The 23367-nt window shown below is 31.0% G+C and overlaps 1 protein-coding gene and 2 long non-coding RNA genes across 11 annotated transcripts; 1 reads left to right on the top strand and 2 right to left on the bottom strand.

The window, feature by feature from the left end:
• Positions 1 to 703: 703 nt before the first annotated feature.
• LOC118648361 lies at positions 704 to 970 on the bottom strand. Its single transcript, XR_004965258.1, has 2 exons — positions 828 to 970; positions 704 to 753 (listed from the first exon to the last, which is right to left on the bottom strand). It is a non-coding gene; the product is annotated as an uncharacterized LOC118648361 (long non-coding RNA).
• Positions 971 to 4253: 3283 nt separating this feature from the next.
• LOC118648358 lies at positions 4254 to 12090 on the top strand. Of its 9 annotated transcripts, XM_036294691.1 has the most exons (13): positions 4470 to 4569; positions 4978 to 5125; positions 5714 to 5855; positions 7076 to 7186; positions 9412 to 9599; positions 9821 to 9982; positions 10226 to 10420; positions 10469 to 10489; positions 10583 to 10642; positions 10732 to 10890; positions 11028 to 11242; positions 11595 to 11754; positions 11838 to 12090. In XM_036294691.1, exons 4-13 carry the CDS (start codon positions 7134 to 7136, stop codon positions 11945 to 11947), a joined length of 1323 nt encoding a protein of 440 aa, XP_036150584.1. In that variant the 5' UTR covers positions 4470 to 4569; positions 4978 to 5125; positions 5714 to 5855; positions 7076 to 7133; the 3' UTR covers positions 11948 to 12090. The 9 variants fall into 9 exon arrangements, with proteins under 9 accessions (XP_036150583.1, XP_036150589.1, XP_036150584.1 ...); XM_036294688.1 differs by having other exon boundaries at positions 10226 to 10489; XM_036294692.1 differs by having other exon boundaries at positions 7076 to 9173; positions 10226 to 10489.
• On the bottom strand, positions 11846 to 14019 carry LOC118648360. Its single transcript, XR_004965257.1, has 2 exons — positions 13403 to 14019; positions 11846 to 13306 (listed from the first exon to the last, which is right to left on the bottom strand). It is a non-coding gene; the product is annotated as an uncharacterized LOC118648360 (long non-coding RNA).
• Positions 14020 to 23367: the final 9348 nt, after the last annotated feature.

The following is a 23367-nucleotide window of genomic DNA, read 5'->3' as shown; positions in this document are numbered from 1 at the left end:
CTGTTTATTTTTCGTCAATTGGAAGCAGTTTGTAATACAATTTTCTACCAGGAATACATTGATCACCCCCCCCCCCAACATTTTCTTAAGAAAAAAAGTAGCGTTAGATAAATGCAAACGATTTGAGTTTGCGGAATGAAATATAACCAGTGACTAATAACTTAGAAAGTATATTTTATTAATGGTGAATAATTCATAAAATTAATATTTATAAAATAACTTTTATTATTTTTATTAATATGTCTACGACATTATACACTAATACAGCCTACATCACGACACTTTGTAAATATTATACAAATAATAAGGTTAATGCCTTATCGATTTGAGCATGATTGATTGCTCGCCTGCCAATTGATTAATGTTTTTACTCAGATCCATATAATTTGTTACACGGCAATTCTCGATCGCATGATAGAAAATTATGTGAAATACGTTAAAATTAAGAATTTTCTACAAAACGAAATGAAACATGCATAAATAAATTAATATATTTATATCTAAAAATGATCTATAATTTTTATACCTAAGAAAAAATCTTTTTACGAGGCAACAAAAGACAAAATTAAAAAATTAAAATGTTATACATATATTTGTATTTCTAATATGAATATATTATGACTTTATCAGTGGCGGATTTATCCATACACTGACTACGCTGAAGCGTAGGGCGGGAAAATTTTTGGAGGCGCAGATTTTTTGGGGTGGCAAATTTTGGAGAGTAAGATTTAGTGTTGTAGAGATGATAGGAATCTGTAACATATTTAATGAATAATGAAATATAAGTAGACAGGAAAGTTGGAAGTTTTGTAACGAATAATATTAACATTTAATACTCAAGTGGTTTATGGTGAGATTTTTGCAAATCTTTAATAATGTCATCGTATTTTATGCTCATCATAAGTTCGGCTTCAATGACCAAGATTGCCAATGAATTTAAACGTTCTTCCTCCAACGATGATCGCAAGTACGTTTTATTCGCTTTAAAGCAGAAAAAGATATATTATTCTGCTGAGCATTTGTGGTGGCCATACACAAAGATATTCGCAAAGCTATAGCTATATTAGGGAACATTGATAACAAATTTTGGTTGCCGTATAAGTTTACAAAGATCGATCAGTTTTAGTTTAGTCTTTTCTTCTGAGCTAGTTTTATTAGAAACTGACGAAAGTGCACACATTCAGTGGCAAATGAATCTTCTAGATTTTCGGCGTAAATAATTGTAAAGTTTCGCAGCTTCTTCATGTATCGTGTCCGACAAGTGAACGAGATTTCTCATAAAATCGAAGCGTTTTGAAGACATTTTCATACGCTGAGTGTCGCTTCTCCAATTCAGATCTGACGCGATCTAATATCACGTAGAAAGTTCCCACTGTGAATTATTTCTTCCGGTCATGACGACTTCGTTTTCTTTCGATTCACCGAGTTGAGCTTTCGTTTGCAAGCTTCGTTGCTATCGAATTCGTACTCTTCAGAAATAATGCATTTGGCTTTCTCTACATACACTTTAACATCTCATCACTTCTCAAGCTTTCTACGAAATCGATTAGCGAATAACGATAAAGCTCTACAGCGATTCCTATGTCGATATCTACACTTTGCGGCAATTTATTCATAGCATTAAATCGATCCAATAGCGAGTTCCAGAATACGGCCATAACACTGTTTCGAATCGGCTAGTTGTTTTTTTAATATAGCAGCTTCGGATCGGGTTACCGCTTTTTCGTGAACATCTTCGATCATTATCATCAAAGATTGCAATACACCATCCCAGTTTTTACAAAACTATCGCAAGCGGTCGTGACGAGATGACCATCGAGTTCCATCGACTCGTTTTAAAACTTTCATGTTATTTTTGTGTTTGAATGATAAGAAGTCCTAACGTCAAGTAGACGCAGCGAAGAAAGTGTATAAACCTTGAAGAGTACTGAAAAACAATGCAGCTTCTGTGACACATTCCGCGGCGCAGGCTCCACCAAATTCAACGAATGAGCCGCACAAGGTACATAATCGGCAAGAGGATTCAATCGTTTCAACCGTGCCTGTAATCCTGTGTAGATACCAGACTGTTGCTAGCATTATCATATGATTGTCCTCTGCATTGTCTATGCCAATTTTGAAGCGATGCGAGCATAGAAGCTTAGAGCCGTTTCAAGTTTCTTCAGATTTATGTCCAGCGTTTGGTAGAAAATTAAGAAAGCGTTTGATCGGGCTACCCATCTTCTTTTACATATTTTGTAATGAAAGAGAGCTGGTCGATATCAGCTATAACTGGCGTTGAGTTGACTATGATTCGAGAAGGTACTTGGTTGCTTGTATTTCGCTCACAATAGTATTTTTTACTTTTAATGCGATTAGATTGATGAACTCATTGCAAGTCGTTGAGGAGAGATACGAAGTTTTTCCACTACCAGGATTCCCACACTGTGCTACGTGCGTCGACAAGAGCGGGTCAACTCGGCGATTGTTTTCAAGATCATGATAAAATTACTGTTTTTTCAAAGAACCGAAACGTTCAAACGATCCTCGGAATGAAAGGCCGCGACTAGCAGGGCATTTATATACGGCAACAATCACTATTTTTAACACATTTCTCCAATATCGATTTCGTTCTTAATTTGTCTACAAAGATCGGAGTCAACTCTCCTTCCGTGCGACTTATTAGCGATTATGATTATGATTATGATTACAACCATGCTTTATAAAAACAAATACTGCAAACAGCTTTCCTAGATATCATAATTTCATAAAGAGATATATAAATATATTATAATATATGTGTTTGCAATTCTTATTTTATGAACAAAAAAGCCGTAAAATATGACATGGCAGTTTGCATTACCTTAAACTTGTATATCAATGCATTACAAAATATAAAAGTTACGGAAAATTATAAAAGTTCTCTTTAAGTAAATGAGAGATTCAAAGTATGAGTATCGCGATTTACTAGTAGGTCGATTAGTGGATCAAAAATTTTTCAGTTATGATAGATATCAAATCAAATGTCGAAATAAATTATAATTATAATATTATACATAAAAATAATTTGCTTTAATGTAATTATTAATAAATGACAATAAGTGCATTTTCACACTTTGACATACCTCGTGTATTTTGAGAGAAAATTCATTTATAAAATAAATTTAATAAAAAATTAAGAAACAGGAAGAACAAAGTTGCATAACTAAATAATCAATTTACTTTCCTTTCTCCACTTGTTCATAATTAAAGAAAAATAATAGATTGCGGATGTTTGTCGTTTAAAAAATTGGGATCCATTAAGTTGTAAAATCCTAGAGTAAATAAATCAGACGTACCGAACTGCATATAGTTGTAGACATAACCCACACAACACGAATGACTGTTTGCCGACTGATAGTCGACTTTTTCCAGTCGACTCGAAGTCGACTTTAAGAGAGTCGACGTTTAGTCGACTATTTTTCGAATGAATTTTGTCGACTTTAAATGTCGACTGTAAGTGGACTGTAAAGTCAACTATTTCGGGAAATTAAAAGTCGCCTTTTTATGTCCGACTTTTAGTCGACTTATATTGTCAATTTAATTCCCAGACAACACTTGTGTTCAATTTTCTAATTTTTAAGACATTTAAAATATTATCATATTAAAGATAATAAAAGAGATGTTACGCTCTATTTATTTATTTGAATTACGCGGTTTTTGCGTATTCTGTTCCGGTTTTTGGTCATTTCCGAGTTAAAGGTTATAGTCTTATTCACGACAACGCGGCCGTAGATGGGACGTAATTCGCTGACGCCGCATTTTTATCAGGTAATCCTTTGTATTATTTAACAACTTTTACCAAATGTTAATAAAATTAATCATAGAAAATATTTTCATATATAATTTTTTTATATTTGTTAAATATAATACATATAATTTAGAAAATATTTAGCTCATAATTTGAGGTTATTTTTGATTACGCGGGTTGAATGTATTATGCAAAATTGATGATAAATGTATAATAAAATATATGTAAAAATATAATTATTTATTTCTTTAAATTCACACAGATGGAGAAAAATGCCTCTTATGGACAAAACGCAAAAATTATTGCAAGAGGAATCAATTTGCCTCGGTCAATGTTACAATGCTTATTGTTCAGTTGGATTTTGTTTGCAAAAATGTATAATAAAATTGTGTACGATTTATTATCAAGTGAATGCCAGAAAAATAGGATATTCTTAAAATTTAGAAAAATATGAGGATGGGAGGTCACTAGGTGACAAATTGAATTGCTGCAGCAGAATGTGGTAAGTAAAAAATAATCTACAATGCAAAATGTCTGTTTTGTGGTAGGTTAGGATAGGAACTTGCGTGTGTAAAAGATGTTAACTTTAATAATTATGATTCCAGTGGCAGAGCATTTATCAATGATTTCAAGACTATTTATATGAATTTTGGCAGCGGAAGCTTATCAGATCTTGTTTGGCGGAGCAATACAATTTAAAAGTCCCGCAACGTGTTAAACGCAAACAGTTTGATGTCTCATTGTATAATTATATTGTTAAAATATGCGGAAAATCGACTCAGTGCAGTTGGAGTGAGCACGTACGTATTTTTCTTTAAAATTTTAAATTAATTTATGTACGTTTCATTTTTTTATGTTTACTCTTTTCGAGAAAATATCAAATTTAACAATAAATCTATTTTATATAAAATTACAAAAAGTTTGTAGGTAGTAACTAATTAAATGGTTTAATAATAAAGTTAGAATTAATAACTTTTAACTTTAATTTTAATAAGTTTATTTTTAACTTCAACTAGTCATTTTAAAACATATTGACTTTAACTCATTACTTTTTTCTTAAGTTCAAAATTTACCTATGTAATAAAAAAAAATACATTTATATATAAAAATTTTCATTAAAATTTTAAAGAAATCAATATCAGATTTGATATAGGAAGCAGTAGTATTTTTTAACTTTTTTTTATTACAACACTTTGTTTATTTTTCAGATCTGAGTTGGCGTCAGCCGATAAACAAAGGAATTGAAAGTTGGCATCAGAATATACTTGTACCACAGAATCCGAAGAAGCAGCAACAATAAAAATTGGAGGATCGAGGTCACTAGGCGACAAATTGAATTTGCTGCAGCAGAATGTGGTAAGTAAAAAATAATCTACAATGCAAAATGTCTGTTTTGTGGTAGGTTAGGATAGAACTTGCGTGTGTAAAAGATGTTAACTTTAATAATTAATATCTTGAATATGTGATCTATCGAATTAAAAATTTTACATTTAAATTAAATATTTCTCTAATAAACTTCTAAATATATAAACTCCTACACGAAGATTTATCGATAAAAGCTATTTGTGATATAACTGTGATACAACTTAATAGAATAGGAATTAGAATAATACCTTTAATAAATAAATAAAATAAATATCTTTAATAATATTCAATATAACAATGTGTATAACAATGTATTATAATATATTTAAAGATAACTAAGTTTGACTAAAAGAATATCTTTATAAACATTTAAAGGCAAAATTTATTTATTTATTTATTGAAATTTATTTATTTTAGATGATTTATTTTCTATAAAATAAATTTTTACGTTTTTTTTGTTAATTCTAAGTTGTGGATTTCAAAATTCAGGCTTATGCAAAATTTATAAAGAGATCTCGGATTAAGTCTTTTCTTTTTGACAGCGTATATTATGAATACATTATAATAAATGTGTTTTAGACATATTATATATTGGAATTAGCCGCTTCTTATAACAAGACAAATGAAACATTGATACGAAACGTTCTTTTGTTCGGATCTTTCGTTGGGAACACGCTACGTTTCGTCGTTGAAGACAATATTTCGATTACAACAAAGAAAAGTATGTTAACAATATTTTATATATATAGAAATTTTTCCTCGAAACTTTTATTACCATATTATATATATTTTTTATCAAACCTTGTCTTTTGGCTCCGTTTTATATTCTTTAACCAAATCTTAACCTCAACTTAAATCTTAACCTGAGCACGCAGATACGTTGCAACTATTCGTAATGAATTCCAATCGAAATTATGTTTTTCTAGAAAACACAATACAAATGTAGGGAATCCTGAAGGAAAAAATTGTGCAAAAATTACTGCACAAAAATTACATGTTTTTGTGTATGAATTTGTGCAGATTTTTGTACAAAATTTTCACCTTTAGAATTTTTCTGCAGAATATTTTGCAAAATTTTATGTAATTTTTTTTAAGGTAAAAATTACATAAAATTTGGCAAAATATTCTGCAGAAAAATTCTGAAGGCAAAAACTTTGTATAAAAATCTGTAAAAACTGCAGAAATTCATGCACAAAAATATGCAATTTTTTGTGCAGTAATTTTTGCATAATTTTTTCCTACGGGATAATAGGACAATTTCGATCGGATTCTATTTCGATTAATTTCATAATATGTGCCCTCTCAATCTAATCTATCTCTTTACTTCTACACTGTATCTCTATAATCTATACTTCTAACCAACATGAAATCAATAAATTTATTAAATCATTTTTCTACTAGCGGGCCTGTCAATGGTTTGCATTTTTTGATCAATTTCTTTCTTTACTGGCAATGTTCTTTTAAGCGTGGTCTACAATATATGAAGTAAGCAGTAAGAGCAATATAAGAAGTAAGAGTAGGTTTAAGCAGACGTCATCCCTATTCTCATGCCTTATTCTATGCTTACTCCATGTATTGTAGATCACGCTTTATATTCTGAAAGTTTTACACCGTAAATGAAAATTATATAATTGATAGCTAAATAAAGTGTCTTAAATTATTACATGTAAATATACATGTAAGCTACATAGCTTTAGGAGTGAATTGTTCTATTATTGATTATTAATATAAAAGAACAGTAATCACTTGAAAAATAATTAAATTAAATATACAATTAATAATAAGCTATACTTACAAATGATATAATATAATTATATATAAAATGATAAAATCTCTGATAAAATGAGTAAATTATTTAAATTTGGATATATAAAATCTCTGAAAATGGGTAAATTATTTAAATCTGGATATATAATATTGCAATAAAATTATTATTGACAGATGCCGAAACATTTTCGGGAATTGTCTTCGCGACAAAAAAATCGGCGCCTTCAACAATATGAAAGGCAATATGAGCGTCAGCCAATTGTACATCATGTCGATAGACCTACGGTCAGTATTGGAGTCGACTTAGAGTCGCTAGCTGATATGAGAGAGAGAGAGAGAGAGGAGGTGCCTATAATACAATCTATTCCTGATGACTCTGATTCAAATAATATCAATGTACTTTCTATCGATGTTTCAAATTCTGACTATGTTGAATCGGAGGATAAAGAAAATACTGATAAAATTCCACAGCTTTCGAATTGGTTATGTTCTTGGAAACTAAAACATAACATTACTCATACTGCTTTGTCAGAACTGTTAAATAAATTGCGTACATGTGGTCACAGCGATCTACCAAAGGATGCAAGAACGCTTTTAAATACGCCGAGAAATAGTATCGTAGAGGTATCGGCAGATAATACAAGTTTTTTTCATTACGGTTTGAAAAAAGGCAATAATTGAACAATTGGCACGCACAAAGGTCATAGCGGAAAAAGAAATTATTATAGACTTGAATATTGATGGACTACCGATATCAAAAAGCAGTAAAAGTCAAATTTGGCCAATATTGGGCAAAATTCACGGTGACAAGGCATTTATACCATTTGTTATTAGTGCTTATCATGGGTACTCGAAACCACCTTCTATAAATAATTTTTTAACACCTTTTTGTCAAGAATATAATAGTCTCCGAAATACAGGACTTATTTTCAATAAGAAAAGATACACTGTACGAATTAGAAGTGTAATTTGCGATAGCCCTGCAAGATCATTTGTAACTTGCACAAAATCACACAACGGATTCTTTGGATGTGGAAAGTGTATGCAAGAAGGCACCTATATAAATAATCGTATGTTGTTTTTGGAATCCAATGCATCTCTTCGGACTGATCAAAATTTTAACAATAGAGTACAAGAAGATCATCATACTGGTGTATCTCCTTTCGAGTCAATACAACTGTCAATGGTTTCACAGTTCCCTTTAGATTACATGCACTTAATATGTCTAGGAGTCATGAAGAAACTGTTGCAATTGTGGATAAGTGGATATCAGATATCAAAGTTAAGTGGACGAAAAATAGCAGAGTTGTCGGAAAAATTAATTGCAATGTCGAAATGGGTACCTAAGGAATTTGCTCGAAAACCACGTTCTCTAGATGAATTGACTCGTTGGAAAGCAACAGAATTGCGACAATTTGTACTGTATCTTGGACCAGTTGTGCTGCTAAATATTTTGTCTGAAGAAAATTTACTGCATTTCAATGCACTAAATTGTGCAATACGGATATTGTGTCATCCAACAGATTGCTTCCGTAACAATAAATATAGCACAGATCTACTTATTCTATTTGTTCAGAAGTTTAAACAGTTGTATGGCGAAGATGCTATAATTTACAATGTGCATAATTTACTTCACATAAGTAAAGACGTACTGATGTTTGGACCACTGGATAATTTTTTCTGCCTTTCCTTTCGAAAACTATATGCAGTCAATAAAAAAAATGTTGAGAAAGGCCGATAAACCATTACAGCAGTTATATAACAGAATTTCGGAAAATTATAACCAAGTAATTCAATCTGATTGTAACAAATCTAGTATACCTATATTGAAAAAGAAATGTTTAAAAGTTCCTCCAATGAATTGTACCAATGCTTATAGTACGATTCAATTTAGCGATTTTACATTGACAAACAAGACACCCAACAATTGTTGTTATATGAAAGATAAAACAATTGTTGTTATTGAACATATTTGTTATAACGAAGACGGAAGAGCCGTCATTATTGGAAAAAAATTTTTGACGAAAAATTCTTTGCCATTCTATCCTTGCGAGTCACAGAATATGGACATATATGTGGTAAAAAATTTATCGGACTTAGTGATGTGGCCAGTCACAGAAATTCTGAATAAAGCCGTTCAATTTCCGTTTAAGGATTTAACTTCATGGTGCTGCATGCCATTATTACATTTATCATAACAATTTTTTAAACTTTATATGATACGCGTGCTTCTTTATAAATTGCGGCAGAGATGCTAATCCTGTTTACATTTGTACGTATTATTTTATTGACAATAAACACATAGGCTGCTTTTCTTTTAGTGATACAAGTCTACGCAAATGACGTCGTTCTATCTTTGGCATTTAATGAATAACAAAGACAGACCGACACTATAGTGTCGACTTGTGTCACTAAAAGAAAAGCAGCATTATTTTATTAAGATATATTGTAAACGTTATAATAAATTTTAATTTACGTGTATATATATATATATTCATATATTTTTTCAGAATGGCGTTTTACGTACTGCTATATGATGTGTATTGCATAACAGTACCAACGATATGGATAGACTTCGAGCGATCAATATTTAAAATGCCAAAAAAAAGTAAACAGCTTACTCAAGCCTGCATAAAACAGATGCCGCCGTGTGATGATTGGGACGAATTAACATTTCATAAGAGCTTTGGTCCTTATGGTTTGTTTTACATATGTATATCTTGAATCAGTCGCACACGATGCTTTTTTCCTGCGGATTGCTTGCGATTTTCATAAATTATTACTACAATTGCACCACACATCAGGATTTCTAGTAATTAACTACATCGTAAGCAATCCAGCATGAAAAATAGCTTTGTGTGCGGCTAACTTTACATAAAAATGTGAAATTAAATTTATATTTATTTAAAAACGTTACAGAAACGTACCAAAATGCACGATCGGTCGAAAAAGTAGTGGGAGAAATGTCAGCGTCAGATGATAATATTAATAATATTAATATACAGGCATATGATAAGTGTAATGCTTCAAAGAAGAGGCTTATAAAGAAGAGAAAATTGTATGGCGACACAAGCAACGAAGGTATTTATAGAATACATTTCTATAAGAAATTTAGTTTATGAAGGAGATCCCTCAGCCGTCGACGAACTACCAACAAAATTACCATTTTTGTCCTATTTTCGTCGCATTTATTCGTTAATATATCTACATCAATATATTGCACATAGATTAATTTTGTCGGTACAGACGGCTGAGGGATTTTCTTCAAGTTACAATATAAATCTTTTTTTTATATATAAATATAACAATTTTGAAAATTTTTAGATGAACCAAAAAAGATGCGTCTTAAATTGCCCTCGAATTATATTCCACAAGTAGGAAGTGGATATGTTTCTGACTTGCAGCCTAAGATTAATAAAGCGATCACTAAACCAGGTTCATGCGAATCCAGTGACTTAAATCAGGCCGATGATACTCCAAATTCTGATAATACTTTTGATTCTAATTCACTGCTGGAAGATGATTCTTCACAAGAATTGTCAGATTTCTCTGACAATTCTTGTGAAGAAATACAATACAGTAACACAGGTATCATATTAATTGCTATATTTATATTGATTGGAAAAGCTGTATATAAAAGTAAATGTTGACATTTTTTATATTTTTTATATTGTTTTTTAGAAACGCAGAAAGCAATAACAAACTGTGGTCATAAGCAAAAAAGTTACAAAACTGTAAAAGGTATATTTTAAATTTTACGTAATATAAATTTTATAATGAATATGAATGTTCATAAATAATAAATCTTACATGTTTATATTTATTTACAGAAATACCGAAAACAGTAAAAACCAATTGTGTGGGACAGGAAAAAGCTTCAACAGCTCAGCCAAAAATAATGTCAGCTGACAATACAGAAGAATTTGGGAACGAAATTTGGGACGAAAATTTGGGAAACCAATCTAATGATTTAGAGCACACATGTTGTGGTAAATTTTGTTTTATTTACGTTACTAGTAGATATAATGCGAAACAAAAGAGATTTTTATGAATAATGTGCAATGATAATAGTTTAATTCAGTAAATTTAATTGTTTATTTTAATGCTTCTTATTTTTCTTGTTTAGGAATATGCCGGCGTGGTATTAATGCAAAATTAGCTATACTGGAGCGTAAACTTAATCGAATTATTCATCTTTATGAAAATAAACAAGAAGTACAAAATGAAAGAGAAGTGCAGGTGGTCGATTTCTCTCTCTTACCAAATTTGCCCCTCACTACGGTGGAGAGAATTGAAGCGTTTAATAATCAACTGGATAGAGCTGATGTTCGGCGACAATTTGTAAGTATCTTGTTATTTACAAATTATTAATGCGAACATGCATTATGATTACGGTAAATGAGGTGTCGAGATTTGAAACTCGCTCTATTTATCATAAAGTAATTTATACTTAATTTAATAATTGACAAATTAATATAATTAATTTATTATAATATTAATTTTATAGAATGTTTTAATTATTTAACATAATATTAATTTAGTTAGTTAATATTGTCATTAATTAAAGCCATCAACGCAATGAAAAAAAGAATAAATAGAGCTAGTTTTGTAATTATATATTATATAATATACATATTATATAATATCATAATGCATATGTATTATATTAATGTGATATGAAATATATTTGTAGATTCAGAAAATGTCACAAGTGGGCGGAGAAACAGTCGCCAAAAATGTTAGAAATATAATGTCGCAAACTATTGGTTACGAAGTTGCGCAGGCATACACGTGGACAGGACAAAAAAATAAATTGTCTCTAAGAAAATCAAGACTATCCGATACAATCATTGGTATTAATTTAATATTTTTATTATATATTATTATTTTATTATTGTTATTATATTATTATAATTTATTATTAATACATTTATAGAAACTGTATTGATGCAAGGAAAAAGCACCGTGAGTGAAATAGAAAAATGCATGCAGGAATGGTTGAGACGATCTGGTGACAGGATACGAGCAATATTATTAAAAAAGTGACATTTTACATTACGATCTGGCGACAGGATACGGGTGATAAATTGTTTAAAAAGTAATGTTATATTTCAATCCATATATTCTAAAATATATATTTTATATAATATATTATTAAATCTTTGTAAAAATAAAGAATAAATATTGTATTACATTGTATGTTAATATACAACATTGAGTAAGTTTCCATCGAGAGTACAAATCGGGTCAAAGTTGGACCAATTAACCAACGGCTATATATGCTAATCATAACGGAAATTAGGTATTTTTGTTGTAACCAGCATAACTATTGGCTAATTAGCTCGACTCTAACACGATTTGAACTCTCGGTGAAAACTTACTTATTGTAACGTATTTTATTATTACCCCAATTATTATAATTATTAATGCGAAAAATAGACTATAAGTCAACTTAATGTTGACTAAAAGTCGACTTAATGTTGACCAAAAGTCGACTTAATGTTGACCAAAAGTCGACTTAATGTTGACTAAAAGTCGACTTATAGTCGGTTTAAAGTCGACTACAATGGCTGACCGAAAGCCGACTATAGTCGAGTCATTTGTTGGCTTTTAGTTGACTATAAGTCGACATTCAGTCTGACTTTAAAGTCGACTTTAGACTTCTTCTGCCGACTGACAGTCGACTAACAGTCGACTTGGTGTTATGTGGGAATAAACGTTCTTCCAGCCGTAAGAGTACACGGAGCGAAATTTCTATAAAGAATATTCCTAATAATTTTTTAATTCTTATAGGAAATGTATACCAAGCTGAAACGTATCTAATATATAAGATATGTCTTATTATATTAAATGTTATGTGTGTGTGCGTGTATGTGTGTGTGTCGATATGTAGACTCTTAAAACGTGTTAAAAATTATTTAAAAATTAGTAAACAATTTTAAAAATTATACTTGAAGATATTGGAAGAATATTAAAATTATTTATATGATTAAGGTAACGCAAGATCTCAAAAAATTCTCTTATTTTTATCCAAGGATTAAATATGTTAAAGAACTATATAAAACTATATAAAATAAAAATTCTTACGTTTTGATGAAAACTTCTGTGCTTTTATCTATTAGTAATTGTCCGGGAATACACATACATATGAGATGAATAAACGAAGCGCAACTTATAAAAACATATCTTACTGTTTCTTCAACATTTCCCATGTTATTGGTAAGCTGCAAAATTACTGCAATATAAAACTTTTACTGCAATATAAATATTTTTTAGTAGAAACAGATATGCTTTTCAAATCCTTACTTGTATTCCTATTACACTTAAAATCAGCACATTCATAGATAGCATAATAAATGTCACATGAGTGAACATGGATTCTAATATCATAGAATCTGAACGTGTCTAAAAAGAAGATTGAATAAAACAATTTAATGATCGAACGAGTGTTAAATTAAATGATCAATTTATTAAAATTATCAAAGATATTATGGAATTTACATAATACAGATTCTAATGCAAGTTGATGTTTTTTTAAGCATTTTATCAATGCAATATGGTCATTGCCGATAGAATTGTGTTTTTTTATGAATAATGCATCCCTTTGTGGACTTTTTTGTCGCTTGATGTAATGTCTGTTTTGCTAGTTATATTTTCCAGTTGTTGGTTTGAAATGGAACATGTAAATTAATGCACAAACTTTATATTTTCTTAGTTTATTCATCCAAAAGAAAGAAAATTATTAAAAAATGTTTGTAAAAAATGTAGGAACTACACGATGTTGTTAACTTTACTTATCTAATAGCTGTAAACAGGCTGCAGGTATGTAACACACACACATTATATATGTAGTGTCGACAGTGAATAGAATTGTCGTAATTGTACTCGCAAGATAAGAATGAAATAAGATTGGATAATAATATTTTTTTCTGTGTCCACTCTGTACTCGGCCTGATACACATATCCTAATGGTTTTGACTTATTCAATGGAATTATGACGTCTAAAATCCTTGGAACCAATGGAATTAGCACATAAGATAACAAAGTTACACTAAAATATGCTGCACAAAGGAACATAATTTATTAGTTATATTAATATTAAAGTTATATTAATATTAAAAAAAATTGTCTTTACCAGAATGGACATATTTATAATTTTGTGAAAAATTTTGTAAATGTAAACGCAAATAAACTCTTGTAAAAATTAATTCAAACTAGAAAAAAATTGGCCTTATAATACAACATTCTTATAATTTCGACATATTATAGTAGTCGATAGCACATTATGATTACTCTTTAAACATGATAAACAAATTATTTCAAAATTATTCTCATATCTGCATAACAGTTTGTTACTTTTTGGCCAATACTAGCATAATATCACCAGATATGACGCTCGAGTTCGCTATTAAAAAGCTCCCAATGTTTTTTCATATGTTCCAATAGTCGTCGCAACTGATCAACAATGCAAAAAGTAATAATAACAAACACACGTTATCGATATTGATTTAATAACTTACTTTGTCATTATTCACAACGATATTAATTAATTTTACGCCAGCAGCAAAAAGAAGAGTAAGAGTAATTATACATTCAACGACAATATCTGTATCACCCCAATATCGTATAATAACAATGCCTAAAAGTCAATGATTATATCGCAACGTTAAAGTTAACAACAACAGTATTTATAAATTGGTTATATATATTTGCATAATTAATACTATTTATTACCTGAGTTACGATAACAGAAAAATGTACCATTGTAAAAAACCACGATATCAATATCTTCAATGGTTTCCGCTGATACGGCCACCCACCGATTCGCGACAAAAATAATTGATTCGTTGCATAGTATATTTCCATTTCTGAATTCATATCGTACATAGGTGTTTTGCAAACGTCCCCTACTTCAGGTCAGTTCCCTTTGTAATATAATTAAATATATGATCTCAATGTATGACATAAAGAAGTGACAAAACGAACAATATGATTATGGTGCACACAATATGATTATGGTATATTACATTGTCAGTTCGGTAGTACCGGATTGTCAAACGTATACGAATGGCAAGAGCTACATATTAAATTGATTGACGTTTTAGACGTTGCGTATTATGTTGTAGTTTGCAGCAGGACTTTAATCTTACCTTGTACCAAAGCATTTATATATAGAATAAAAATATCATTTCTTTAACAGAAAGAAAAACGCGAAACAATTGACATCGCTTAGTATACATTAAGATACTACAGATACAATTTCTAATATGTTAAATGTTACATGTTCCTTTGATCTTGAGGTGTAAAAACATGAACGTTCATTTATTAGATAGATAATCTTCTTTTAAGCTACGACTACTACAATCACGTACTATTTATCAACATTTTTACTACATTGTAATAATTAATATGTCGAACACCACTCTCATATTAATTTGCCATTGTATTGGAAATTTATGAGGAGTAAATTGTGCAAAGGGGGACCATGCCTCGACGAGAGGAACAGAACTCAGTTTTACAAGAATAATCAATACACAATATGTACATATTTCCGTTGCGTCATCTTGATAAAAGCTATACACAAAGAGATTTTTTTTTAATTTACCCTCAAAATAATTACAAAACTTTGACATGGATTTCGAAGAACTATACTATACTTTTAATAGTTCTGTTAAATTGTTGTAAATATAAAATTATTTGATTAAATTTTAAAGTTTGGTAAAATTCTTCGAAGGCAATGTTGTCGAACTATCGTGATTTTGATGGAAATTTTAATAAAGGACTAGAACACAACATTGCGCGCGCTTCGCGCGCGCCACTTAGCATTTTTATATTGAACATTGCACTTATTCTTCTTCTGTAATATTACTCTTACACACTTTATCATATTTAATGCCCTTCTCTATCTCACGCTCCCTCATTCTCCCTTTCTCCCTCTCTAAATTATTAATTATATTTTAATTATATTAATTAGATTATTTTCATATTGTTCAATATACTCTTACACACTTTACTTGTTTTATTTAATCCTCTTCTATATCTCTCACGCTCTCTCATTTCCCCCCTCCTCCCCACCTCTCTCTCTCTCTCTCCTCTCTCTAAAACACAAATTATTAATTATATTATATTTGCATGTTTCTTAATATCATCTCTTACACACTTACCTCCATACTTAATCCCCTTTAAATAAATTAAAAATTATAATATATTATATATGTAACGTTACCTGTTAATTTTCAAAAATTTCAAAACTCACTTTCTGGCTTTCTTGTTTAATCTCTCTCAATTATAATTTCCTTTCATCTAATCTCTTTTTTTTCTAATCTCTTTCGATAAAACTCACTATCGCTCTCTGACCATTTCAATAACTTCTGACAACAAGCCATCAACAACTTTAAAATTAAATTTTTTAAATCTTATGCCTTAATAATACAACATTAAATTTAAATTTTTAAATAAATTAAAATTTATAATATTATACGTAATGTTACCTGATAATTTTCAATCAAATTTCAACACTTTCACTTTCTGGATTTCTTTTTTAAAACTCTCTCGATCTCAATTCTTTCTCTTTAATCTCATTCCTTTTCTACTATTAAAATACACAAATGTCAAAATAATTAAATCGCAAATGATATTTAATGAGAATAATAATAATTAATAAAATTGATAATTATTGAGAATGATAATTAATAAGAAATGAGAATTAAGAGTTTAAGATTCCTTTTTTTCAAAATATTTAAAACGCAAATGTTACCTTCCCGAATCTCGCACTCTCTCTCTCTCTTTCCTCTCTCTCTCTCTCTTCCTATCTCTCTCTCTCTCTCTCTTTCTCCTCTCTACTCTCTCTTCTCTCTCTCTCCTCTCTCCCTCTTTCCTTCTCTTTCTCTCTCTCTCTCTTCTCTCTCTCTCTCCCTCTCTCTCTTCTTACCTATCACTTAATTCTTGCAATTTTTTTTAAACTTTTTATTTTTTATAAATATCTATATAAACACTGGCGCAAAAGAAAACGAGACAAAAGTTTTGACCGATTTTTAGGCAATCTTCAAAGTGATGCAACTTTGCAAAAAATCATCTAAATTACATGTACTTTTTTTAAATTAAAGGGCAAAGACTCTACTTTGAGAATCCCTAGGTGAAAGTTTGATTTGTTAAGTGCTAATATAACATATAGTATTGCATTGAGTAGGCAGTCCTCAACTACATATCTCATTGGATACATTACATTTTTTTTGCAGTGTATATATGGTTTTACGTCCGTATCAGCTATATTAATTGATTTGAACAGCTATAAGAAAATCAATATATCTACCAGTTTTGGAGTCAATGTTAATTACAACCAAATGATATATTGATTTTCTACCCCTGACATTCATTAATATTATGTAAATTTTTATTTCTATTTTCTGTATATACCTCTTTAATATTTCTTTTTTTCTTTCTTACTCTCTGCTTCTTTATTTCTTTTTTCTTTTTTTAATATAATGTTTATTTTCTTTAACCTTAAATAAAAACATTTATATATGTTAAAAAAAAAACGCAATTAAGTCATTAAAAATTCAAAATTTGACAAACAAGCTTACAGCTTTTTAAACAATTATTAAATACCTATCTCGTCTTTCTTCCTTTTTTCTCTCCGCTTTTTTATGAAATGTCTTAATGTTTATTAATTTAAAAGAATTATGCTTTTTGAATCTTTTCTCTTTTCTTTTTTTCTCTCCTTTCTTTATCTTTTTCTCTTTCTTTAATTCTCTATCCTTTATCTTCTGCAATTTTGAATAAAAAACGTGTAAGTATAATTTATAAATAATTACATAATATTATATAAAAACATTTTTATAAAAAATTATTATTTACTTAATATTTTAAATTTTATTTTTTATTTTTTTTTATCTCACGCTCTCTCACTCTCTTTTTCCCTCTCTCTCTTTCTCTCTTTCCCTCTCAACACAAATTATTAATCATATTTTATGTTGTCTATATCTATCCTCTATCTCTGCAATTTGAATAAAAAACGTGTAAGTGTAAGTTTATAAATAATTACATAATATTATATAAAAACATATTTTAATAAAATTATTTACATATTTTTTTTAAACTTTTTTTATAAATACACACACACACACATATATGTATGTATTTATTTAAAAAAAAGTTAAAAGAATTAAGTAAATAATAATTTTAATAAAATATATTTTTATAATATTATGTAATTATTTATAAATTTACATAATTTTACACACACACACGCGCGCGCGCGCGCACGCACAAATATACACACACAGAAAAAAATATAGCCAATAATATATGTAATTGCGAGCTGCTAACTTACAATAATATTATGTTAATGCTCTAACACTCTTCTTTTTCTTCTTTCTTACACTCTCTTTCTCTCTCTCTCTTTTTCTGCTCCTTCTTTCTATAGAAGTCGCTGTTTCTCCTTCTGTTTTCTTTTCTGCTTCTTTTTTCAAAAAAGTCGAAACTCTCTTTCTCCTAGCAATCTATTTCCTTTCCTTCTTTTTTTCTAAAAGATTATAAAATTTTAAAGATATTATTGTTATTTTCTATATATATTATACTATACTTATATATCTTAATATTATATAAAAACATATTTTAATAAAAATTATTTACTTATTTTTTTTAAACTTTTTTTTTATAAATACCACACACACACACACACACATATGTATGTATTTATTTTAAAAAAGTTAAAAGAATTAAGTAAATAATAATTTTTAATAAAATATATTTTATATAATATTATGTAATTATTTATAAATTTACATAATTTTACACACACACACACGCGCGCGCATACACAAATATACACACACAGAAAAAAAATTAGTCAATAATATATGTAATTGCGAGCTGCTAACTACATAAAATACTCAATACAATAATATTTACTGTTAATGCTCTAACACTTTTCTTTTTCTTCTTTCTTACACTCTCTTTCTCTCTCTCTCTTTTTCCGCTCCTTCTTTCTATAGAAGTCGCTGTTTCACCTTCTGTTTCCTTTTCTGCTTCTTCTTTCTACAAAAGTCGAAACTCTCTCTTTCTCCTACCAATCTATTTCCTTTCCTTTTTTTTTTTTCTAAAAGATTATAAAATTTTAAAGATATTATTGTTATTTCCGAGAGAGAGAGATTATATTATTACTTAATATATCTCTTTATTACTTACCTTATTACTTACACACTTTTGATATAACCAATTTTGATTTGAAAACACAACTGTCAAACACAACTGTCAAACACTACGAAGCATGCGGTTCAATGATCAGCGAAAGAACCAATCAGCATCGTGGATTAAAGGCAACAATTCTTCGAGACTTTCGAGATGACTTCGATACATTCGATAAATAAATAACATATCTTTTTTAGAAAAGGAAAATAATCTCCGTGTAGCTTAACGGAATTAATTGTATCCGTCTAACAAGAAAGACTAAGAAAACGAGGAAAAAAATATAACTCCTTTAATAACAAGAAATAAAATTATTCCCGGGAACTTCAAGGAAAATGCACAATTTTTTTCTGAGAGGCAGTGCATAATTCAGTTTTTGATATAAGGATATTAAAGACAATGTCGCAGGTAAAATGTATAAAAATTATTACTCGTTACTTCTCTTATCAGTTTCTTTATATCGGTTACTTTAAAATTTTTGAAATCTCTATATTTTCTCAAAAGAAATCTAACCTTAGTAATCGAAATGGAAAATAAACGAGATATAATTTTCGTTTTTTTGACACTTTAATGTATGTAGGCTATTCAAAGGTTATGTTGTTAATATTCAACAAGCTAAGTTAAGTTGGTTCTACTGAAATATCAATTTTTCTCACTTCTACTTGACTTCCAGTGGAAACCGACATTAAATTCGATTCGCACCGGAACAAGATCGGATTGAAGACTACGGTGGAAACTAGACCAGTGTTATCTTTGTAAGCAATTTTTTTTTTCGTACGAGTTCGAGAATCGGGCCTGAGATTGTACAGTTACAAACCTGTTCCCACACGAAAAAAAGACAGAATATATCCACCTCTCTGTCGATTCTCCCCGCGCGCGTCGCGATGCGACCAAGGCCCCACCATTAATACAAGCTCTATGTTAGGGAAGCAGAAAATAACAAATAGACACGCCGCAAGATGACGCACAGGGCTTTAGGGAGACGTCCCTCAAGCATAAAATTTAAAAAAATACGAATTACCGATTCTACTCTCAACAATCGACATTACGTATATTTTACTAGCAGTCAATGTGCATGGCATGATACTTCTATAAAGTAAACATCAGCAACATTTTCTTGGTTTTTAATGAAAAACGCATACCAATGTGATCTATAACTGTATCAATTAATTTAATAATAATTGAATAATTCATTATTATTACTATAATTATAATTGAATTAAAGTGTGTATCGTCGAAACCTTCCTTACGGACAAGTCTCGGTATTTTTTTTGGGTGAGATAAATGATAACACATAATATGCGAGCCAAAAAGGAAAGTTTCTTTAGATCTTAGATAATGTACAATGTAGTTACGAATGAGTGAACAAGGCGAATCGTGATAATTATTATACTCGCATATGATCTTAATGATCACGTGAGTAGTAGTTTATACACGGGCCCTGGACGCTTTAGATATACTCGCGAAAGCAAGTTGGCTAAACCGCGGAGAATGACTAGGCGAACGGGGGACTATCCCCATGTCCAACGTGTAGGCGACCATGACGACGCTACACCATGCATTGTATTAGCACACTTGGTGTGCGTGCGTGCGTGCGTGCGTGCGTGCGTGTGTTGTGTGTGTGTGTGTGTGTGTAGTGGAAGGGGAATCGGGTTCTAACCCGAAACAAAGTGTATATTTTTTGCTACCTACCAGAAAAAAAAAGTAATATAGTCCAATAACATATGTAATTCAGTGTATGCACCGAAAGTGGTTTTTTTTTCTCATCTGTCAATTGTATTTATAAATTATACTTCGACGCACAGGTAAAAAAAGATATTGTGTGCGAGATGTGCAAACCCACATAGCATCAAATTGTGATGGGCAAGGAGAAGTGATAGCAAACAGAAATTTTAGATTGTACGTCCAGCTTTGTTAAATTTAACTGTGTCATGCATTGGAAAATTTGAGAAACGGACGCAGGTAAGGCATGGAAGAACGTAACGGATTTTAAAACGTTCCGTAGGCACGAAATAAACGAGGAAAGGGGCTCGGTCGGACGCACTATTATGACATGAAAATGCGGGGTCAACGTGCCAAAAATGCTCGCTATAACCTGTTTTCAGGTCGTGCCTCCGTAGGTCCAAATTTCGAGTCAGCGAATTTAATCACTTTAACTCAGGACTGGACCAGGTGCTTACTTTGATCGGGAATTGACTTGAGGTCGTTTAAGAGTTAAATAAATGAAACTATTTTAAACTTAACAATCATATTTATTTTAACATATTACTAGTCATGAAATTACAATGGAAATTTTAATAAATGAAAGAAAGACAATATTTGTTTTTATAATTTCCAGGGCAAAGAATTACAATAAAGATCAGATTTTGGTATAAAATTTATGAAGCTTAAATGTATATACATATTTATTTTACTTATTTTATCCGTGTCTGTACAAGATTAGACTTAATATATAATTTACTCTATTTCTGTTATAATAGTGGTGGAAGGGGGGAAGAAATTATTTAAAAATCGGTAGGAACGGCAAAAGGATCATAGTAATGGGGAGTGAAGACTGGGATGGGATCTGAGGGAGCAAGTGCGGGAAGGATATCTAATAGAATTTCCGGATCTATTGCGTCCGTGTTGATTGCGAAATCGCGGTAATTTTGTAATAAGGGGTCTATTTTTAACGGGAACTGTTCTAAAAGCTCAATTAATGATGTTTGCGTTCCGTCGTAGTGATAAAAGCGGGGCCGGGGTGGGACTCGTTCAATTCTTCTATAAGCTCTATGGATGGTTCTGGAGAAGGTGGGGGTGGAATTTCTTCAGGTTCAGGGGAGCTAATAGGGGAATAAGTAGGAAAAACAGGAGGTGGAGTGGTTAGAGGAGATGAGGGTCGAGGAACACGAGGTTCTTCGAGAGGGGTGGTAGGAGAGGAGAGTCGAGGAACACGAGGTTCTTTGAGAGGGGTGGTAGGAGAGAAGAGTTGTGACTCGAGGTGCTGTTGGAAGACGCGGTTCAATTCCTCCCGTGCCCGCCGATTTTGTCTCTGACGCCAACGTCTGGCTGCCCAGTGTTTCCGTTTTGGACGGATAGGTCTGTTATTCACTATGAAGTGAATAAAATGATAAGCAACAACGAAAGGGAAGTGACTCGATTATGAATTAAATAGATGACTTACTACTTGCTGGGGTATTTCCTCTGGGGAGCGTAATCCGGAGTGCCGGTCTCAGGGTACTCGGGCGGTTCTCGGTTGGCCGGAACAAGTCAGTCCGTCAAGACTCTGGGCTGGTGCAACTGGAGAGTGATAGGCCCCACTGGAGTACACAAGTGCACTCACTTCACTTGCGGAACGTTTTTTTTTTGTTTGGCACTTAGTTTTTTGTCCCGACTCGCACTCAAGCAATCGCGAAAAATCTTGCTTCAAAGTTTACGTGAATTATTGGTGAACTCGCGACGAAAATTCTCGGACTCACACTCAATCAAGAGTAAAAAGCGGAAAAGCTGCTCGCGGTCTTTGGGATCGCGATTTTATACTCAATTTTCCGAAGGGAAGGGTTAAGGTGTAGGCGGTGTCATTCTTGAATTGGTAGGCCCTTTCAAAACCACCAAATTTGGGGCTTGACTATTGGGAACTCGCGAAATTATTATTTTGTAGAGGTGATCAGCTATTGGCTCATCTCTTCTCGTCTCCGCCCGATTTGGTTTTGGTTTTGAGTATAGGAGAGGGATGTTTATAATTTTTGCTCCTCTTATCTTTAGGTCACTTAAACAAACTAGCAAGCAAAAAAAGGGTCTTTATGTCTTCCTGTAGGATTTTTAGTGAGAACATACTTTTATTGATTGAGCGCGGACAGCGTTTTTTGCTTTAAATAATTAATTTTTATAGTTTCCGGAGATTCCTTGTTGAAGATTTTAATTTTTATTGAGTTTCAAATATTTCCCTTTTCCTTTGTTTAGCGTCGGGTACCGATCCAGGGCATCGTCAGAATAACGTTCGGTAATAAAGTTATTATTTATTCTTTTTTTTATTCTAGACTCGACAGTGCCCCAGACTTCCCGAAAGAATTAAATTATATCTAACGGTCGCTCTCAAAATAGTTTACAGATGGGGAACTATGCATTTGTTTGATGACTATTTCCTTCAGTTTATGTATTTATTATTCCTCAAAAAAAAAATAAAATTTTAAATTGTCGCTATATCTCACGAACTTGTGCGTGACAATAGAGCGATCCTCTGCAAACATTTCTTGCTCTCGGCGACCGTTAGAATACGATTTCTCTTACTTAATTAT

This window comes from Monomorium pharaonis, unplaced genomic scaffold (assembly GCF_013373865.1).
Source record: "Monomorium pharaonis isolate MP-MQ-018 unplaced genomic scaffold, ASM1337386v2 scaffold_397, whole genome shotgun sequence".
NCBI lineage: Eukaryota > Metazoa > Arthropoda > Insecta > Hymenoptera > Formicidae > Monomorium > Monomorium pharaonis.
The sequence above is the reverse complement of the archived record's forward strand: the minus strand, read 5'-3'. Positions and strand labels throughout refer to the sequence as shown.

Excerpts from the sequence above, each read along its gene's own strand:
- LOC118648358 (XM_036294690.1), top strand. The coding sequence starts at position 7,134 with ATGAAAGGCAATATGAGCGTCAGCCAATTGTACATCATGTCGATAGAC. Across the intron at positions 7,187-9,411 it reads ATCATGTCGATAGACCTACG|AATGGCGTTTTACGTACTGC; the intron begins GTCAGTATTGGA and ends ATATTTTTTCAG. Across the intron at positions 10,891-11,027 it reads TTTAGAGCACACATGTTGTG|GAATATGCCGGCGTGGTATT; the intron begins GTAAATTTTGTT and ends TTTCTTGTTTAG.